Genomic DNA, 22634 nt, shown 5'->3' with positions numbered 1-22634 from the left:
CCTATAATAGCAGATATACAGGGTGGGCCAATAAAATGTTACCACTTTTTGATCGTACACACGTTTTTGAAATGAGAACTTATTTGAAATTTTTATTTACAGACTTGTAACAGAAGCATCAAATTAACATTTGATTTGTGGGCTAAGGATAATTCTGAGAAAGCTCAGAACTACACAGGAGGACCTGGTCAGTGACCTGAAGAGAGCTGGGACCACAGTCACAAAGATTACATTAGTAACACACGATGCTGTCATGGTTTAAAAACATGCAGGGCAGCAAGGTCCCCCTGTTCAAGCATGTCCAGGCCCATTTGAAGTTCACCAGTAACCATCTGGATGATCCAGAGGAGGCATGGGAGAAGGTCATGTGGTCAGATGAGACCAGAATAGCGTTTTTTGGAATAAACTCCACTTACCATGTTTAGAGGATGAGAACAACCTCAAGAAAACCATGGGCAACTAAGGAGGGGCCCTGTAAGAAGCATTTTAAGGTCCTGGAGTAGCCTGGCCAGTCTCCAGACCTGAACTCAATAGTAAATCTTTGGAGGGAGCTGAAACTCCAAACCTGAAAGATCTAGAGAAACTCGATATGGAGGAGTGGACCAAAATCCCTGCTGCAGTGTGTGAAAACTTGGTCAAGAACTACAGGAAACGTTTGACCTCTGTAATTGCAAACAAAGGCTATTGTACCAAATATTAACATTGATTTTCACAGGTGATGATACTTATTTGCAGCAGTAACAAATAAATTATTAAAAAATCGTACATTGTGATTTCCGGATTTTTTTTTTTTTTAAGATTATGTCGCTCACAGTGGACATGCACCTAAGATGAAAATTTCAGACCCCTCCATGATTTCTAAGTGGGAGAACTTGCAAAATCGCAGGGTGTTCAAATACTTATTTTCCTCACTGTATGTATGTATGTATATATATATATATATATATATATATATATATACACACACACACATACACGAGGTCTGTTAGAAAAGTATCGGACCTTTTTATTTTTTTTCAAAAACCTGATGGATTTGAATCACATGTGCTTGCATGACCCAACCTTGAACCTTCGTGCGCATGCGTGAACTTTTTCACACTTGTTGATTGCATCATTTTCTGGTAAGCAGCCTTTGTGTGAGGATTGTGCAGTGCGCTCGGCGGATTTTCATTTCAAGGAAAGAGACGGAACGACTGGAGCAGCACCGCATCAAATTTTGCCAGAAACTGGGCGACAGCCAGGTGGAAACCATTCGGATGATTCAGACCGCTTTCGGTGACTTTTCAGTTGTGTGACTATCCGAGAAATTGTAGAAGAGGTGGGCATGTCACAGACTTCCAACACGGAGGTGCTTTTGCGCCGCCATCAGCAGCAGCATGAATTTCACCACCAATCTTTTCATGGCCAAATCTTCTGTCACAGTGGAATGTACCGAAAAAGTGCTGCTGTCCACCTCTTCCGCAATTTCTTGGACAGTCACACGACGGTCCCGCATCACCACAGCGTTCACTTTGGAAATTATCTGGTCATTTCAGCATGTTGATGGCCGACCGGAGCGTGGCTCGCTCTCCACCATTGTGCGGACGTCTTTAAACCGGTTGTACCGCTTCTTAATGTGTGTGATGCCCAAAGCATCGTCACCGAAAGCCTTCTGAATCATCTGAATGGTTTCCACCTGGCCATCGCCCAGTTTCTGGCAAAATTTGATGCGGCGCTGCTCCAGTCGTTCCGTCTTTTTCCTTGTAATGAAAAGTCTCTGAGCGCACAGCACACGTCCCACACAAAGGCTGCTGATCAGGAAATGATGCAATCGACAGGCGTGAAAAGTTCACGCATGCGCATGAAGGTTCAAGGTTTGCTCATGCAAGCACACGTGATTCAAAGCCATCAGGTTTTTGCAAAAAAAATTAAAAGGTCCGATACTTTTCTAACAGACCTCGTGTATATATATATATATATATATATATATATATATGTATAGATAGATAGATAGATAGATAGATAAATGTTGTATTTTGCCACAGTGTACTTAATCTTGTTCATGTCAGGCAGCAATTCATAGTTGAGAAATCCACTATTTCCAGCAGGGCCTCACATTTTCAGATGCTGATTCTCATTCCAGACCCAATGAGCACTGGGGGTCAGGAGGTCACATTCTGGGGACACTATCAGGACTACATCATCTGCAAAAAGCAGAGATGTGACTCATAGTTCACCATAACTGATCTTCAGCTAAGCCTTAAAATCTCACGTTTGACAAAACATGCCTGACATCTCTTTTTACGTACTGTCACCCCCCCCCCCAGTCATCATTAGTTACTGGTTCTTTATTTGATTTCACCTTTTTCATCACATATGTGTGGTCGTCAGTCAGTCAGTCAATGTGACATTTCACTTGTGAGTGAAATATCCTCAGTTGTCCCATTCTGATTGTCACCAGACCTGGTATGTACAACCCCAATTCCAATGACGTTGGGACGTTGTGTAAAATGTAAATAAAAACAATACGACTTGCAAATCCTCTTCAACCTATTCAATTGAATACACCACAAAGACAAGATATTTAATATTCAAACTGATAGACTTTGTTGTTTTTGCGCAAATATTTGGTCATTTTGAAATGGATGCCCGCAACACGTTTCAAAAAAGTTGGGACGGGGCAACAAAAGACTGGGAAAGTTGGTGAATGCTCAAAGAACACCTAATTGGAAACAGGTGAGTGTCATGATTGGGTATAAAAGGAGCATCCCCAAAAGGCTCAGACATTCTCAAGCAAAGATGGGGTGAGGATCACCACTTTGTGAACAACTGCATGAAAACAGTCCAACAGTTTAAGAACAATGTTTTTCAATGTTCAGTTGCAAGGAATTTAGGGATTCCATCTACAATCCATAGTATAATCAGAAGATTCAGAGAATCTGGAGAACTTTCTACACGTAAGCGGCAAGGCCGAAAACCAACATTGAATACCCGTGACCTTCGATCCCTCAGGCAGCTGCATTAAAACCAACATCATTGTGTAAACGATCTTACCGTGTGGGCTCAGGAACATTTCAGAAAGCTATTGTCAGTTAACACAGTTCATCGCTACATCTACAAGTGCAAGTTAAAACTACCATGCAAAGCGAAAGCCATACATCAACAACATCCAGAAACGCCGCCGCCTTCTCTGGGCTCGAGCTCATCTGAAATGGACAAACACAAAGTGGAAAAGTGTGCTGTTGTCTGATGAGTCCACATTTCAAATTGTTTTTGGAAATCATGGGCGCCGTGTCCTCTGCAAATATTGTGCAAATATTTGCACAAAAACAAGAAAGTTTATCAGTTTGAACATTAAATATCTTGTCTTTGTGGTGTATTCAGTTGAATATAGGTTGAAGAGGGTTTTTAAATCATTGTATTCTGTTTTTATTTACATTGTTCACAACGTCCCTGTAACAAATAGCCAATTTGTTACTAAGTGATTTCACACTTGCACATTTACTCTGTTCACTAAGCACTTTGATGCACATTTGCACAATGGACTGCACTCAGCACCTTAACAACTTTTTGCACATTTGAATAATTTGCACATGATTGGTTTTAAAGAAATACTCGTATACATTTTATTGAATAATGTCTCTTTCACCCATTGTTTGGATTTGGAGGCAGTGGGCCCTGGAGGAGCGAGGGAGACATTAGGTCACCAATCAGTTGTAATTTGGAAGTGCAAAAATGTTGTGCAATATGTTTTAGGTTGTTTTAGTGTTTGGTGTATGTTGGTGTACCAATCAGTTGTAATTTGGAAGTGCAAAAATGTTGTGCAATATGTTTTAGGTTGTTTTAGTGTTTGGTGTTGATGTGTATTGCGGTGTTTTAATGAATAGCTGTAATCTGTCTCCCTTACCTTCTGTTTTGTGTCCAGGTGGCAAACATGTCCCACCAGTAACACGTCCCCATGATAAAGGTTCCGGGCCAAACCAGGGCAGGAGAATATGAGGGGGGGACAGGTTAAGGGGTTTATTGGCTTATGGATATTAGTTAGCAGGGGTGTTTGGTTTCAGGGTTTTATGTACAGAGATGTTGGGCTTTTAAATGGGTTTGGTTTAGTTAAAGTTATGGAGGTTTTTCAAACAGGTTTTGTGAGTTAGTTTTTTTTCAGTTCTTACCTTGTTAGATTCTAATGGGTCAACCCAATCAGCCAGACCAGATAAAAAAGGAGCCTGGAAGCTAACTCTGGGTGGCTGCTGGGAAAGAGACTACACCACCCACCTCTCTAGGCACTTTGTACTTTATGCACTGGGGTTTTTTTGGGGGGGGAAAAAACAGATATAGTAAAAATTACAATTGTGGACCACGTCATCTTGCCTCTGCCTCACCTATATTCGATCACTAACGGCCAGATGACTTCACAGTCCCAACTTCATTGGAATTGGGGTTGTACATTATGCATAATGACCCCAAGAATCTTGTTGATTTGGGTTCAAAAGGTTAAAGGTCAAGGTCACTGAAGCATAAATGGTAAAAATCTTGAGTGCAATAACTTGTTTCCGAATTGGCTGATTGACCCCAAACTTGGTATGTGTGATTGGCCTGATGATCCCAAGCAGTCTGTTAATTTTAGGATCAGACATTCAAAGGGCCAAATCACTGAACTGTACTTTGTAAAAGCATTCTGCAGAAAAGCACGACTTGTCAATGGTAAGCCCAGGGTCGTCATATATGTTGTCTGAGGTTAACACACTTTGTTACATCCCTTTAGGTTACTGTTCTTCACCACTCCCCACCTGTGGAACATGTGAATCATATGACTGCCCAATCACAGTACATGAGACCCGTTCATCACCCGCTCATGATACACACTCTCAATTCACACATGTCAGGTAAGTCACACAAGTGATGTGTGCTGCTGAGAACATTCGATTCACGGCAGTCTGTAAAAAATATTCATGTCTACTAGTACAGCCGTTAAATCAATAATACATTTTAACACCAGGATGAGGTTCTGTCATTTATCTGTTTATTTTAAAATCTGTAAAAATACTGCTCTATGAAATTAAATAAGGGCCTTAAAGTAACACACATACACACATTTTGTTCTTCCTTTCTGCCGACAGCAGCACCTCCAGCAGCCACAGCAATGATTGTGGTTTGCATCGCCGCCCTGGTGGTGGTTGTGGTTATTGGCGTCTACAAGATCCATGCCACCTATCAGGAGGGGTCTACAGAAGAAGAGAATGGTGTCAAAGACCCTGAGGTGGACTGGGACAACTCTGCACTCACAATCATTGTCAACCCCATGGAGGTAAAGCTGGAAGCTGATGCTCTCAATTTGACAAAAAACATTGGTGCACCTGGTTAGACATTTCTCTCCAAACACATTGCAAATTTGTTGCCTCAATGTAGAGACAGGATGTAGGATCTACAATATGTTAAATCTTACAAACTCCCACTGGTTTCTCTAGAACATAACAGCACCTCAAGCACTGAATGAGGAGATCAAAGAAGAAGAACGTGAGGAGGAGGAAGAGGAGCAGATGGGAGAAATTTCAAGTACCGTGTCAAACAACAGTGATGAAGAGGAAGGCGGTGAGGGAAAGGAGAGGAAGCAAGAGAGAAGACTTGAGTGGGACAGTTCCTCCATAACATATTAACCACAAACACATTCTTACCAGTGGTGGGCACACCTCCGATAATCCGATAACAGATAATTATTGAAGATAATGTTTTCATTATCAGATTATCTTTTTAGATAACTTTAAAAACCATTATTGGACCAATTATCTTCATATTAATTTTTGTCCGATAACTTTTAAACCAGTAAACAAAGTTGAACAAGGACAAGCATTTTTAAAATCAGCTTAGCACCCACCTGTTAAAAGTTTTGTAACAGAAGCACAGTTATTATCTCTGCAAACAGAAGAGAATTGCTTGTATGAAAAGCATCTCAATCCTTTGCAGACAAAGCCGAAATGGCCATCAAAAAAAAAAAAAAATTTCCTTTAACACCATACCGATATGCTCGCAATATCACCTATGTCATCCAGAGGCATACATTTTTAACTTATGGTTCAAATTTTAACCAAACTAATTTTGGACAAGTTATTTAAAATGACTGTCATGTCTGAAGTTTTATAAAGTGAAAATATCAGATATATGTTTTAGTTTTAAAGTAATGTGCTAATTTTTAAGGTTTTGTGAGCACATGCTGTGCCCCGCAGTGCATTATGGGTACGATGATGTAATCTCAGTACGTCACGACAGGACAAATGCATTTCAGACACTCTGTTCAGGCTCCACGGACAACAGCATTAAACTCTAGTGCCTAAAACTCTCTTGAATATATTCTCTGCATTTATAGACGTTGGTTTTGTATTTGCGTTTGTTAAATTCCATTCATTTTAAATGTAGCAGACAGGGATTATCTGGAATTTTGTTTTCAAGGCCTCTACTGCCATCTACTGGCCAGTAGTGTTCATGGCAGTATTCGCCCTAAGTACTAAGCGCCTGGGAACCAGTAGATGGCAGTGTTCTATTTATTTTGACCCCGGTCAAATATAACTTTTTGGCTTTGCAAATGGCTTTTTTTTTTTTTTTTTTTTTTACAGATGAAGTTTAAAAACAAAACAAAACATCAGCAAAATAATAATAATAATAATAACATTACAAGCCAGCTCTGCAGTGTTTGCACAGGCACAATGCAAGCATTTGGATGCTTGTAGCTTTTCAGCAGCAGGAAACCCTCACGACGGCCGCCGACCACAATAATATATCAAACAGGTTTGATTCTCATTCGACCATACGATCGTCGATCAGGAGGTGGTCGTCAGATGTTGACCGCAGCTTGATACTCCATGTACACTACACGATGCAGGATGCACGATTAACCTGAAACTCGGTCCAAAAAATTCCTGCATGAAAAATCGTTTTACAACATCATAAAACGTGCGCACATTCTCTCCACATTCAAAACATTTTGCGATGACACTTCCAGGGCTCCGTAAAAATGCCTGTTTTTACAAATAAAAAAATGGAATATTTTACAAAAGCACATTTATCTTTAAGCACCAACACACAACAGACGTCACATTAACGTGTTGGTTTACATAATGAATGACTGAACCAATCAGTGTTTAGTAGAGGCACTTTTACCCAGAATCCTTTGCGATCTGTCTGTTTGTTACAAAACCTCAGAATTAGTGCATTATTCAACATTAAAAGATATATGTTATATTTTAACTTCGTACAAATGACAGAATTGACATTAATGGAGTTATTCTATCGGTATTAATGTTATTTATAAATCAAAACCATAACTCAGCATGACTTTATTTTTCAAGACCTCTGCCTGACCAGAGTGTTGTAATTGATAGAGAGCTGGCTTTATGGCTGCTCTTGCAGTTCTGCTGTCCTGGGAGCGCTGTAGTAAACAAGAGCTTCCAGCAGGGCCAGAATGTTGAAAGAAAAAAGTGTGGTCTTATTGTTTGGGTCTGTTGTTATTTTTAATATTACTAGAAGCTATTAAATGTGTTTTACTAGTAGTTGTAAATGTGCCAGAGATAATATTGGAATTTATTGGTTATCTGTAACTTCTGATAGGTTTTTGGGTGGTCTATGGTCTTATCTTTATTGAACATAACTTTTCAGTTATTTGATTATCTGTTATCGAAGTTAATTTTTTGGTTATCTGTGCCCACCACTGATTCTTACATATATAAAACATATAAACCCAAGCATTGTTTTTGTTGACATCTGTCTCTGTTGTTCCACTACATGATCAAATTCTAACAACTGTCCAGTCTACTGCTGCAAAAGCCACCTTGTATTGTCTCATGGTGTCATTTTTAATGAACCATCGCCCTCTTCTGGCCACAGGTGATTACAGAGTAATCAGTGGCTCAGAAAACTCAAAGCTCTGATTTTACACAAAATTATACATACAGGCTCAAATATATACATACACCCCTACTAATATTTTCTTATTTGCGCCTTAGCGAGCTGCACCTCGACCAGATCCTCCGGGTAGCCATCAACAAGCTTCTGGCATACTCTTCTTGTTAAAATTGGTAGAGTTCATTTAAATTGGTTGGTTTCCTGGCACGGACCCGACTTTTATGAGTAGTCCACAAAATTTTCAATAGGGTTAAGATTGGGGCTTGGGAAGACCATTACAGAAGCTTAAGGTTAACCTGCCTTATCCAACCCAGAACCAGTTTCAATGTGTGTTTGGGATCATTGTCCTGCTGGACCACTCAATTGTGGCCAAGTTTCAACCTTCTAACCTTCAAACAAAATCTTTTTTGTTCTTTTTTTCTTTTTTGTTAAGTCAATGATGTATGCTGTACAATCACTCCACCCTGGCAAACGACCAGTTCAAGGGCATCACTAAAAGTCCTAAAGTACTATGACATTCATGCCTATGATGAGTGTATGTAAACTTTCAACCACAACTGCAGACTTTCAGCTTTCATTCAAAGGGTTTAACCATTTAGTTAATACAGCCATTTTCATACCTAATCCCCTCATGTTCGGTAGTCATAAGTAAATGAACAAACTAAATATAACTATTTTAATACAATTCATCATTTTTTACAGCCAGTTTTCTTTAAACAATTCAGGGGATGGATACATGGACATTTTCAAGTCACGGTTTGTGTCTTGGAATTCAGTTCCATCAATCATCAAGAAATACAGTATGGTTCTGTGTGGTAAATCTGTGTGAAGTAGGCAGTTCTCAACAACTGAGTGACTGTACAGAAGACTAGTGAGGGAAGCCACCAAAATACCAGTGATAACTATGAAGTATTGATAGTCCAGTTTTTTTGTATTTCACCACCAGTGATACTACTTCATGTTGCAAGGAACAAAGAAGGACTTTCTTGTGAGAAAACAGGTCAGGTCTAGGCTTGAGTGTCCCACGTGTCTTCTTGTGAACTGTACCTGATTTTTCATGTCTTCTATTTCCTAAATGGTTAATACAATAGTTTTGTTAGTCCCTTGAATTAAAGCTAATAGTCAAAACTACAAACACATCTTGACTGTTGAATTTCAGCTCCATTGTGGCATCCCAAGGCAAACACACACAGACGCGTAAGTCACTGTACAAATATTGTGTGTCAGTAACACAAAGCAGACTGATTAACAGTTAATATGTTGTCATGAGTACCTTTAAATTACCATCAAATAATCAGCAGGTGGGATAATGGATTCTAAAGTTCAAACACTTTTGCAAATCAGACAAGCTGATGACTATTTTAAAGTGTGCTCTGCAGTGTTTGTGCACTCTACTACATGCACGCTGTGGTCTAATGTCATCTTTGATCTTTGATGAACCCTTACAGGCACATTCAGTTTATATGCATCGATCTTTCCACACGTTTGTGTTCTACAGGAGAGATAGCCCTCTATGCAATGCTGGGTCTGGTAAAATAAATAAGTAAAGGACCAGTAAATAGAAACAGGTATTTTGTTGTTGGTCTGGAAATCTCTCATCAGGTCAGTGCTTTTGGAAAATGTTACCATATCTAAAAGCAGAAATGGACATTTCACTGATGGTTGAATCTTGTTCCTGTCAAATATGTTGATTCTGAAAGTGAGTAAGATGGTTTTTCTTTGAATTAGCCTCTAATCTGTCCCCTGTTCATGTTCAGACAGTATCAGTGACTATTACTGGGATTTTAGCTGGTACTTTTCCTTCACTCTGTTTGCCTTTAAACACCTGTGATTGTGATGTCATCTTTGTGAAACCTTCTGCTGTCTTGTTGTGCTTCTGAAATAGTAGGCAAAAGATCTGTTTACATATAAAAACAAACCCTGTAAAATACGCAAAACAGTTATTTTGTATATCCGTTTTTCTTTTTGTAAACAAAATGTTTGGGATTCCTCTCTCTCTTTAGTGGTCATCCCACTGTTTTCTGTATATTGACCAATAAAGACTTGTTTAGAATCTAGAACACATCGCTGGCTCTGCTTTGTGCACCACACAGAGAAGTAAATTACAACATGAATCAAACATCAGTATGGATGTTGACATGCACAGGTAAAGGATGTGGAAGGAACAATAATCTGTTGGGTGACAATAATCCAAATTGAAGTTTCACACCTTCAGAAAGGACAAAATATTTTCTGGAATTGCATAAAAACAGGATTCAGTGACATTTATGAAAATGAAGTAAATGGCTTCTGTCTCTGTGTTTTAATACAGATAAATGTTATATCTTCATTAAATGTCCATTAGTTCCTCCAGAGAGCAGACTGGACTCTGCTGCACTCATAAATTCAGGAATATGATGCATAAACTTCATTAAAGCTGCAAAAGACAGCCAGCCTTAACCGTACAGCTCTTATAACATTACAGAACATACGTTTCAGTACTGTAATTTGTAGTTAATAGGAAAGTGAAAAACAGGGTGAAAGAAAGGTGGATCAAGAATCACATTAATTTTGTTCATCAGAACTAGAGAAACAAATATTGTTTTTGCAAACGTGCAGCTAATATTGACATTAGCATCCAGATTAAATAGAATGTATACAACCAGATATGACAAATTATATATCAAACCTTTGCAATGGATTTTTTTTTTTTTTTTAATTCCAAAAACAAATGTAGAAGTAATGTTATACAGTGATAGCGCTCACATTTGGTGATATGTATTTATTAAATGATATTGTAATGCAATATATGACAGTCAAGTGGTGTAATTCTGGACAAATACCAAAATAAAAAAAAAACCTTAAGACATACGGCATCAGGAATATTTTTTTTCGCATATTAAGTTTAACTGATACAATGTATTTTTGATAAACATGGAAGGTTTTACCATTTATAAAACTACAGCAAATTAAGTATTGATACCCTCTTAAATACAGTTCTATGTCTGTTTGCAGTAGTTTGTAGTGGATGATCAAACAGGAAAAACATTTTAGACAGCTCTTTGGTCTTGGCCATGGTGGATACGTTGGAGTGTGATTGAGTGTGTGAACAGGTGTCTTTTATACAGGTCACGAGTTCAAACTGGTGCCATTAATACAGGTAAAGAGTGCAGAATATGAGGACTTCTTAAAGAAGAACTAACAGGTCTGTGAGAGCCAGAATTCTTCCTGGTTGGTAGGTGACCAAATACTTATTTCATGCAATAAAATGAATGATTTAAAAATCAATGTAATTTTTCAGAATTTTTTTAAGTTCTGTCTCTCACAGTTGAAGTGTACCTACGATAAAATACTTATTTACCCCACTGTAGATACATAGACATACAAAGATCATGTGACTAATGTGCACTGGATATTTAGAATGTTTTAAGGGTGTGTGTTGTCACTGTAAAAGCGTGAAATATTTAAGGAGTAATATATTTACTGCAATATGCCACTCAGCTTTATGTAAGCTTGATCCTGTCAGATCTCAGAAGGTACGAAGCAGACTCTCTCTCTGTGTGTGTGTGTGTGTGTGTGTGTGTGTGTGTGTGTGTGTGTGTGTGTGTGTGTGTGTGTGTGTGTGTGTGTGTGTGTGTGTGTGTGTGTGTGTGTGTGTGTGTGTGTGTGTATTCTCCAGATAAAACAAGTTAATGTGGATCTGTACTGGCTCCACTGTGGTGACCCTGAACAAATGAGGAACAACAATATTTACTCCAATTCCATTGCTCACTAATCAGTTTGAAATTCATTGGCTGTAAATTGATCATCTATAAACTGTAAACTAAAATATGATTTGGATTGAACTGTCACACAATATGAAAGTAAAAGTGGAACAGAAAAATTGAAGATGATTCCATATTTTGAGTGCTTGGTGAACTTAAAAAGGTCAGTTTCATCTCATCATTGCCGTCCAATGAAAACAAGCTCCAGCTGCATTGTCGTGTATTGAAACCAGCTGGTTTTGTCTCTAGTTTGCTTCTAACAGCCAGCTGATAGCTCTCAGTGTCTGAAACGACGAGATTTATAAACCAAGCTGACCTGAAATGAACCATCGTACATTAAATTGACTTTATTGACGACTCTGACCCCTTTGAAAAGTAACCAAATTACATGTATTTGTATCGAGCTCGGCAATCCGTCAAAAATGGCCACCAGAGGGCGCTCGGTGTAACACAACGAGATAAAAAGTGACATCATGGCCTCGAAAGTTCTACAAGCAGCAGCTGGCAAATTTGAGCTTTTCAAGCTCAAAATTTAGGGTTACTGTATCTACACGAACTGCCTGACGCAATTGTCAATGTTGAGTTGAGCAGTCCGAGTTTTTTGCTTGCTAACAATGTTTTAATTTGACTATAGTTTAAAATGTGAAAGCAGATTATTTGGTTTAAACTCAAATAATCTGCAACATCAGGGCTTTTCTTTTCTGTGCAGTTATTTGCAAGTTAAGATTATATTTACAGAAAAATGATTGCTTTATTATTAATATTATTATTATTATAAAATGCATTAAACCACGCATCAGTAACTGTGCTCAGATTATTTCCATTCAGTCAAACACTAAAATGCTCGCTTTGTAATTGGCTTTTTTCAGTCAAAAAGCCATTATCTGATGCACAAGTCAGCGATTCACTGTCTGGAAAAGAGCTGTACAGTATACTAAAAAAAAAAAAAAAAAAAAATCACTATTGCTGGTAATTCTCTTTTGCTGGATTTACCAAACAAATGCATTTTTTTTTTAAAGTTTTAATTAAGTCAGTTTCTTTTTTTCAAATAAGGTTAACACAACGACTTATTGAATCAATACAACTTCTGTAAATTAATACCATAACTTTTTCATTGTTGTTTCAGATTAAATGATTTCTTAATATAATAATGTACCTAGGCAAATAAAATGGCATTAAAACTAATGTGTATATTTTTATGTCTTGTAAATGCATTCATATCTGCATTTCAACCAGGAAAAAAACACAGAAAAGACACGCTTTGTCTCCTGTTTACAATGGGGTACTCAGGTCAAAGCAGTTTCAGTCTTTTGTTCATGGTAATGAGTCATTCACGTCATCAGGAGAGTCGTCAGAGGAGCCATCAGGGGAGGCTTCCATCCCATCATTAGGAGAGTGCTAACTAGAGCACAGTAGGTACTAATTAGAGCTGTTGTTTAGTCACTAGCCTATAGCAGGTGGCCTCTCGGTAGGAGGGGTCTGGTTAGGTTAAAAACTCCAGCTTTTGTTGGCTTCTGGTTTATTCTTCTCTACAAGAGTCAAGACAGAAGTCAGACTACCAGAGCAAGAATTTTAGCTGAGGAAGCTTCTGTGATTTGAAGCGAAACGTCCTCACGTCAAGCAACCCAGTCCAGTCGAAGATTCAAGCTTCTCTACTATGGAAACCACCTGGACAACTGAGAGCCTACACAGAAACAGTAAACAAATATTCATTACAAACACAACAGGAAAAAAATGATGTAACAATTACTGCAGTGTGTCTGTTACATTTTAAAGAATATTTGCCACAGTCAGGTTTCATGTAAACAAACCTTTTTGTTTTATAGCTTATACTAATTTGTTTTGGTTTTTTTCACTTAAGCAGATCTCATGCTAATGAAATTGTGTAAAACTCAGTGTGGTTACCATTAGATGCCATTTAATGGCATGCATGGACTGAAGAGAGCCGTTGTGTACATGTAGCAAGTTTACTTGAACAAGGAAAAATTCATATGCTGAAGTTGAGAACTTTTCTTAAGCTGGTCACACAGCACTAACGAAGGACACCAAAGCCAAAACAAACACATTCGGACTTAGGGTGACTTTGGGAGACATCATTTAACCAGCGTCCAGCTTAATTCCTGTAGCTGGCGCTTCGTCAGAATTTTGAAAACTGTTGAAAAATGTGAACGAATCCCGACGACAACCTCAATTCATCCGTATTCCATTTTGCTTTCTGTCTTGCTGGTTCCTTATTGTTTGCGTAGTTCCCATAATATCAGCGTCATTGTCCAACTTCCCAACTCCAACACCTTGCACGAACATTGATGATGTCTGAACAGATCAGTAACTAAAGCTCAGATGAGCTGAACATGTCTTGTCCATGTGTGGCATGAAAAGCAACATTGTCATACAGAAACAATAGCAGCAAGAACATTTATCAACTACTGTAACTATTTACGCACAAGCCAGCTGTTTGCTTCCCTGCGGAAAGATGGCGCCAGTGTTTGCGGCCTGCCTTCTGTTTCTACAAACTGTGGTAGTTTTCCTGCTGTTTTGGCTGCTTATATGGAATGTCAACTGTCTACTGGTTTATGATCGTCAATCACTCCTAAATATATGTCTCATGTGAGTGGTGGGGACGGTCTGGTCAAGATGGGCAGAGGATCTTCCATTTTTCACCACCTGTGGGTGTACTGGCTTACTTCTGCCGTTTTCCGGCTTTATCTGCATGTAGAAGGCGCAGACATCGTGGGAAACGTAGTGGCAGGCTGACTAAACTTAAAGCCAGTTTGGCGTGTTCTTCTGTTGCTCTCTCTGGAGATATTAGGTCAGCATCTCTTCGCTGTATTTCGTGGCGTTTTCTTGATCCGATTGCCTCCTCTTTGGTTCCTGTGGTCAGCTCGGATGAGATGCAACCGGCAAATCTCTCCTTTCCTTACCGCAGTGGGCGTGGGGTGAATCTATGGAATCTGCGGCCTCTCGCCCGGGCCCGACAGTCAGCTAATGCTCCGGCTTCTGTCAGGATGGCGCTGGTAAATGCGAGATCGCTGGCTAACAAAACCTTTATCCTGAAGGATTTTTTTATGGCCTGTGGATTGGATTTTCTCTGTGTTACTGAGACTTGGATGTCTGCTGGTGAGCCTAGTGCTTTCTGTGAACTTATGCCACCCGACTGCACATATTTTAACTCTCCGAGAACGTCAGGACGTGGCGGAGGCACTGCGACTGTTTACAAAGAACAATATAACTGTAAACGGGTCAATATGGCAACATCTTATTCCAGCTTTGAATCTCAGTTATTTGAACTTCGCTCTGATCTCCCGGTGTTGTGCGCTGTTGTTTACAGACCCCCTAAGTATAACAAAGATTTTATCAGTGATTTTGCTGATTTTCTGTCACAAATAATGCCAAACTATGATCGGATTTTAATAGTTGATGATTTTAATATTCATGTTTGCTGTCCTCTGAAGCCGCTGGCCAATGATTTTTTTTAGATTTGATTGATTCTTTTAATTTTGTGCAGTCTGAGTCTAGTCCGACACATGAACATGGGCACATTCATTATCTCGTTTTAACTTATGGTTTTACTGTTTCTAATTTAGAGGTTTATGATGCTGCTTTCTCAGACTATATGCCTATTCTTTTTGACATGCCTCCTTTTTGTCATATGGTGAAATCTTGTGCTCCTACTCAGCGCTGTCATGTTCTTAATTCTTCCACTGCTGCTCAGTTCACTGCTTTTAACGCTGTGATCAGCTCTTCTGAGTGTCTCGGCTTTAATTTAGATGTTGACACCTTCACCTCTGAATTCAACTTGATCTGTCAGACTGTCTTAGATACTGTAGCTCCATTGAAACTTAGATCTTCCAAACGTCAATCTGAGCCTTGGATGAATGATGTTACGCGCACTGTCAGGCGTGAGTGTAGGAGAGCTGAGCGAAAGTGGAAGGACAGATCTCAGTTGTTCTTCCAGTTACTGCGTGACTGTTGGCGTTTTTATCAGAAAACTATGAAGGCTGCTACATTTAAGTACTTTTCTGATGTTATTGCTTTGAACTGTCACAATCCTTGTGTTTTTTTATAGACTGTAAATTCTGTTTTAAATGTACCACAATTGGATTGTCTGGAGAGCTCCACTGAATTGTGTGCGAATTTTATGAGTTTTTTTCTTAAAAAGGTAGTTGGTATTAGGGCCCTCATTAGTTCTCCTGCTTATGACCCTTCTATCTCAGTGACATGCTCAGCTGTTTTTGACCAGTTTGAGTATGTTAGTTTGCTGTCATAGTTTGCTGTCAGTTTATTGGTCATATGAAGCCTGCTGGTTCTCCAAATGACCCCTTGCTACCTCGTCTTTTAAAAGAGGCTTTTTCCATGTTGGCACCGTATGTATTGAATATTATTAATGGGGGTTTGGTTAATGGTATAGCGCCTACCAGTTTCAAGAATGCAGTGGTGACCCCACTTATTAAGAAATATGGCTTAGATTCTTCTGAACTTTCCAATTTTAGGCCAATTTCCAAACTTCCTTTTCTCTCTAAAATTTTGGAGAAAATTGTATACTGCCAGTTGAGTTCTTTTCTAAATAATCATGACACCCTGGAGTTGTTTCAGTCTGGTTTTAAATCCCATCACAGTACTGAGTGGGCACTGCTGCGGGTTTTTAGTGACATTTGTGTAGCTACTGATTCTGGTCACTGTGTTGTTTTGGTCCTGTTGGATCTAACAGCGGCCTTCGATACAGGGGACCATCAGATCCTCTTGTCTCGCCTGGAAAACTGGGTGGGCATTAAGGGTGTTGTTTTAGACTGGTTTAGATCCTACCTATCAGAGAGAAGTTTTTGTGTCCGTATTGGAGCCCCTTACATGTGGGGTGCCTCAAGGCTACATACTTGGTCCGCTTCTTTTTTCTCTGTACCTACTCCCAATGGGATCCATTTTTAGGAGACGTGATATCTCTTTTCATTTTTATGTTGATGACTGTCAAATTTATCTGCCTCTGAAGCAGCAAAATGCATACTCTGCAAGCCATCTCCCAGAGTGCATTGGTGACATTAAGGGATGGTTTTCCATAAATTTTCTACACCTGAATGATAAAAAGACTGAGGTTTTGTTGTTTGGACCTAGTGACACTTCCAAAATCAATGTTGATCTGGGTCCCATGAGTCAGTATCTGACACAGACAGCAATAAACCTGGGTGTAAAACTAGACAGTGATCTTAAATTTGATGCTCAGATTAGGTCAGTAGTCAAGTCTAGTTTCTATCAACTTAGACAACTGGCCAAGGTGAGGCGATTTCTTTCATGGCATCATTTTGAGATTTTAATCCATGCTTTTATCACTAATCGCCTGGACTATTGCAATGCACTTTATATTGGGCTGAATCAGACACTGCTTACTCACCTACAGATTGTGCAGAATGCTGCTGCTTGACTTTTGGCTGGTGTTAGAAGGTGCGAGCACATTACACCGGTTTTGGCCTCACTCCATTGGCTCCCAGTTCGTTTTAGAATTGATTTTAAAAATTTTTTATTTGTTTTTAAATGTCTTCATGGCTTTGCCCCGTTATATCTGTCTGACCTGCTCCATTTATATGTCCCTTCACGTTCACTCAGGTCAGCTGATTTGTCACTGTTGGTTATCCCAAGGTCAAAGAGGAAGTGTAGAGGTGACCGAGCTTTTTCAGTCGTTGCCCCAAAACTGTGGAATGATCTTCCTTTGCACATTAGGCAGGCTGATTCTCTCTCTGCTTTTAAATCTTCTCTTAAAACACAATTCTTCTCTTTGGCTTTTAACGCAGTTTGACACATTGGTTTTGTTAGTGTTTCTGCTTTTAACTGTGGTTTATTTATTTATTTATTTATTTTAACTTGCCTGTTCTTGTTGTGTACAGTGCTTTGGTTGTTGGTATGCATTTTAAAGTGCTTTAGAAATAAATTGAGATTGAGATTGAGGTTCGTGGCTGGCCTGCGTGTGCGCACATGTTGTTGTCAAGACAACCAAACCCCCCCCCCCCCCCCCCCCATATTGTTTTGTTGGGGTTTGTGTATAAAAACAGACAGCTCCAAATACATTCTGCACATTGTATTGTCAATGTCGAATGCTGTTGAAAAATTACAGATAAAATGGGGGGGGAAAAGACAACCAAACCCTGCACCTGCAAGTGCTGCGGACATGCAGAAGCAGCTGGCTGCACTTGGTCTCATTACTCGCTGTCAGTCATGTCATCATGAATGTTTTGTTTTGAGTTTGTTTAAAGCATAAAGGTCACCGTTCACTTTGTTTTTCTTTTGTTAGTTTTGGTTTTGTTTCGTTACTTTTGGCGCACTTGTTTCGCGGGCTTTTCGGTGATGGGAGAAGTGCAGTATCATTCATCCACCTTTTCTCGATGATTTGTGATTTTTTTTTTTTCTTCTTTCAGCTATCGCCGTATGACCGGGCCCTTACGTTAAGGTTACTTTAGGTTTCCCCCTGATCTTGTCCACGATCTCTTTGCCTGTTGAGCTAGCTAAATGCTTTGGAGTTCTGCTTAGTAAGACATTATCCATTGATACACTAAATTATAAGATTCAGACATTTTCATGTAAATTGGGAGAAGATTAATCATCTTCATTTATTGCCATATATTTCCCAAAGTAAAAAGACTGCCGTGGCAACGCACATGAAAATTGGTGTCTTTTGAGATTGATACCACTATTGTTGGAAATCTAGTACAGAGAATGACCCAGCCTGGCAACTCATACTAGATTTGAAGGATAATGTTGATTTGGTGGTTTGCTCCTTCCATACTAAGTTGCATATACTTGGAGAGTAAAATATCAGAACACCTACGAATGTACCATGAACTTTTCCCAGAAAGAAGTCTGCTACCAAAGGATCACTTACTTGAACATTATACAGTGATGATTCCCCTCTTGTGTGCTTATGGACAATGAGATTCGAAGCAAAGCATGCTTTTTCTAAACAAGTTGTTAGACGCACTAACTGCTTTAAAAACATAAACCTGTCTTTGGCCAGAAAACGTCAGCTCATGATTGGTCGTTGCATGTATTCATCAAGCAAAGAAAAAACCCTCTCTGGAAGTTGCAAGAGTCTCCACAGTCCCTGCAGAAATCCCGAAAGAGGATGTTGCACTTGGCTTCACTCAGAAGTACCTGATGTCTCTGACATTAATCTAACCAAGAATGTTTCTGTTGATGGCATAAATTACAGAAAGGGCTTGATAACTGCACATCAGTTTGCAAAAATCCACCAGATTTGTGTTGTGAAAGTTTAGAATTCATTACTGTCTGAGGTCAACAAACAGGACAACCATCAGGTCATCAAAGTGAAACTGGAAAAGACTTTTGCCCTCTGGAGGCATGAAGTTGTGAATGACATGCCCTTTACTGCAGAATTCAAAAGCAGGTGGCTAGCTCTCTTCTCTGACGTAAGGTCTCTCAACATGACACATTGTAAGTAATCTTATTGGTAGACAGCTACATTTTGTTTGATAACACAGCAAACATTACCATTTCTGAACAATTTTCAGCCATACTGTGATGGATATCAACACTTCTATTACTTTCTGGTTTGTGATTTAGGATGTGAACTCTGATGTTGTCCAAAGTCAAATGGAGAAGTCCACCATCGAGATCTACGTCATGAGAATCAGAATCAAATTTATTACCAAGTAAGTGCTCACATACAAGGAATTTGATCTGGTGTTGTTGGTGCATAAACAACAAGAAAAAGGAAAAGAAAGAAAACACTTCTGTAAGAAGTAAAAGAGTCAAATAGTCAAAAATATATTCATTGTGAAATAAATATCACGCAACTGTTATACAGTTAAACAGTTAAACTGGTTTATTTACTACTCTAGCTACAGAGTGTGCAGATGCCCTCCCATTTTTATCTGCTGTTCCACCACAAGATGTAGGACATTGTTACCAGTGCCACCGATCTCCTGTTTACGGTCATCTATGTTTTGAATCAGCTATCTCTGTGACCTGAGGTACACTTTTGAATTTCTTCAGAAGGTCCTGATGGGAATTGGTAACTGCCACCTTTCAAACAATTGGCACTTGACACTAGATGAGGCGATTAGGTTTCAGAGAAGGTATTTGGGGGGGGGGGGGGGGGGGGGGGGGGGGGGGGGGGGGGGGGGGGGGGGGGGGGGGGGGGGGGGGGGGGGAGTTACATATATTTGCATTAATGAAGATGTTATGGTACTTTTTTTAAAATTGTGTAATAGCATTAGTTAGAATGTTTTATGAGACTTTAGAGTACAAGGTTTTCACAAATAGGATGATATAGGCAAATATACTAAGTAGGGTGTCAATTTGCATAATTTATTTTGACCAGTGACCATTTTTGTAATTTCACTGACATCATGCAAAATATGCATGTTGTATAGACTTTCAGCTTTAATTCAAGGCATTTAACAAATATTTGACATTAACTATTTAGGAATTATGCCCATTTCTACACATTGTGCTGCCATTTTCAGAGCTCATAACTCCATATAATGGATTATTTCTCATACTTTTACAGCAGGTGGTCTTTAGACAATTCAGAGAATAGATACACAGATGTTTCCAAGTTAGTATATATGTCTTAGGGTTCATTTACATTAATTGTTTTGCAGTACTAATTGTGTGGTACTGTACAGTAAATCTGTCTGGAGTAGACCAAAGTAGGCTGCATCAGATCAAATAGACTTGTCTTCTTCCTTGACGATGTATCACTCTTCATCCGGAAAAGCTTCATCACGTGTAGTGACAGACTGAAATATTTATCCTGTATGTGTGTGTGTGGGGGGGGGGGGGTCACTGATGTCACAGTGATGTAATAATATCTTTAAGAACTGTTGATCACTGGAGGTCGCTTGAGTTCTAGTTGATGGAATTACTTTTCAAATTTCCTGAACAAGTAATAATTCAGAATTCTGTTTTGAAGGCCTTACTAATGGACCCATGCATTCACACACCAAGCAATCAAAAATATATATATATATATAAAAAAAGGATAAATTAATCAATAAAAATCTAAGAATTTAGCTCAGACACCTGGAGCACAATTTTGGTTCTCCATGAGTGACTTTAATCTTTAGGAGCCATTTCAAAATGATTTATGGTACCACATGAAACTGTAAAATATAATACAAATCCTTGGACTTTTCATCACTGAGGAAATACGCCCAAAATAAAAGGAAAGAATGAACTTTTGTTAGAAAAGTGCACCAGAACATTGTCCAGCTTTAAGGGAACGATCCATCACCATGTTCCAAAAGGATCAAGCCATTAATAGTGATAATAAAAAGCTACACAAATTTTACCAGGACAAATGCCAACTCTTTTTTTTATTATTATTTTTAATGCTTTTATGTGACCCACTGAAAATATGACACATTGTACCTGTAGTTGTTATAAAGCAGCCTGTCTTTATATATATATATATATATATATATATATATACAGAGAGAGAGAGAGAGTTTAGATCTTAGTAGAAATGACTCATTCTTGGTCCACATCCACGCTGTAAATTCACTTTTATTTACTTGAGAAAATGACAGCCAGTGTTCTGTTTGTAAAGAGTGAGTAGATGGTTTTTCTTCCCTCAGTATTAATACTGAATTAGGGTTTGTAATACTGAAAGTGGACATGACAGCAGAGTGCGAGCCAGAGTGGCTGCGCTGTGCCAGATGGCTGCAGCCGTAACGGCTTTTCTGACAAGTGCACTGGCTCTCCAACACTTTGGCAGCTCGCAGTGTTTGTTTCCATCAGGATGCTGAAGTCTGTGCTTCTTACGGACAAGTTTGTGTGTCAAAACAGACGACTCAACATGTCAGAGCTGCTTATTTTTCATTTCTCAAAGGCCAGAACAAATAGAAAACATACAGTGAGGCAAATACGGTTGTGCTCAAAAGTTTACATACCCTGGCAGAATTGGCTTTTTTCAGAGAATGTGAATAATTACGCAGAAACTTTTTTCACTCATGGTTAGTGGCTGGGTGACTCTTAGCTTCAGGAGTAGAGTGGAGAAGGCTTTTCTTTCACCAAAACAGATCAAATCTTGGCTTGCATCCCAGCTGTACCTTCTGGCAATTTGTAGCTAAACTTTCAGCTCTTCTTTTTAAGAAAATCCTCCTCTATAGCACTTCATCATGAAGCTGTATAACTGGTGATGCAAAATGCAAAGCTTGAACTTTGCACAATTTCTCCAGTCACAGCCACAGAAGCCTATAATTTCTTCTGGGTTGTCTGGGTGTCTTGGTGGCTTTCCTCACTCTTCTCCTTCTTGCACAGTCACTCAGTTTTTGAGAACTAGTGATCTAGTGGTTAAGCATTGGGCTTGAGACCAGCAGGTCCTTGGTTCAAATCCCAACATGACCGTAAAATCACTAAGGGCCCTTGGGCAAGGTCTTTAATCCCCTAGTTGCTCCCGGTGTGTAGTGAGCGCCTTGTATGGCAGCACCCTGACATCGAGGTGAATGTGAGTGAATGTGTCTACTCCATGCAGATTTACCATAGAGTGCCATACTGTTTGTATTTCTTTGCAGTTGATGTAAATAAAGTCCAAGACATATTCAGTGGCAGTTTCACCATCAGAGAGCCTCGTCCACAACTACCACAAAAGACTCCATGCTGTCACTGATGTTAAAAACTCAGCCACAGCTCATCTTCAGTGCTCTTGCTGAGGGAAGGAAGTTGTTTTCCAAAATCACACGATACATGACCCCATCTATCCTCCCTTCAATATGGTGCAGTCGTCCTGTCCCCTTTGCAGGAAAGCACCCCCAAAAATTATGTTTCCACCCCCATGCTTCACGGTTGGGACGGTGTTCTTGGGGTTGTTCTCATCCTCCAAAGCTCTATTTTAGTCTCATCTGACCACCTTCTCCCATGCCTCCTCTGGATCATCTTGTGTTTATTCCATTTTCTAATAATTGCACCAACAGTTGTTGGCTTCTCACCAAGCTGCTTGCCTGTTGTCCTGTAGCTCATCTCATCCTTGTGCAGGTCTACAATTTTGTCCCTGGTGTCCTTAGACAGCTCTTT

At 39.3% G+C, this 22634-nt stretch overlaps 1 protein-coding gene and 1 long non-coding RNA gene across 2 annotated transcripts in view; one reads left to right on the top strand and one right to left on the bottom strand.

Moving 5' to 3' along the window:
• Positions 1 to 5647, top strand: part of LOC117521133 (calsyntenin-2-like) — a 604232-nt gene extending 598585 nt beyond the window's left edge. Inside the window, exons 16-18 of the mRNA XM_034182465.1 lie at positions 4742 to 4862; positions 5097 to 5284; positions 5445 to 5647. Coding sequence (XP_034038356.1) covers positions 4742 to 4862; positions 5097 to 5284; positions 5445 to 5633 — 498 coding nt within the window. The 3' untranslated portion in view covers positions 5634 to 5647. The remainder of the gene's footprint in view (positions 1 to 4741; positions 4863 to 5096; positions 5285 to 5444) is intronic.
• On the bottom strand, positions 5519 to 7903 carry LOC117521134. The gene is made up of 3 exons (XR_004563897.1): positions 7690 to 7903; positions 6063 to 6066; positions 5519 to 5646 (listed from the first exon to the last, which is right to left on the bottom strand). It is a non-coding gene; the product is annotated as an uncharacterized LOC117521134 (long non-coding RNA).
• Between the last annotated feature and the right edge of the window lie 14731 nt (positions 7904 to 22634).

Source organism: Thalassophryne amazonica, chromosome 12 (genome assembly GCF_902500255.1).
Source record: "Thalassophryne amazonica chromosome 12, fThaAma1.1, whole genome shotgun sequence".
In the NCBI taxonomy this organism is placed as follows: domain Eukaryota; kingdom Metazoa; phylum Chordata; class Actinopteri; order Batrachoidiformes; family Batrachoididae; genus Thalassophryne; species Thalassophryne amazonica.
This window is presented reverse-complemented; position numbering and strand designations above follow the sequence as displayed.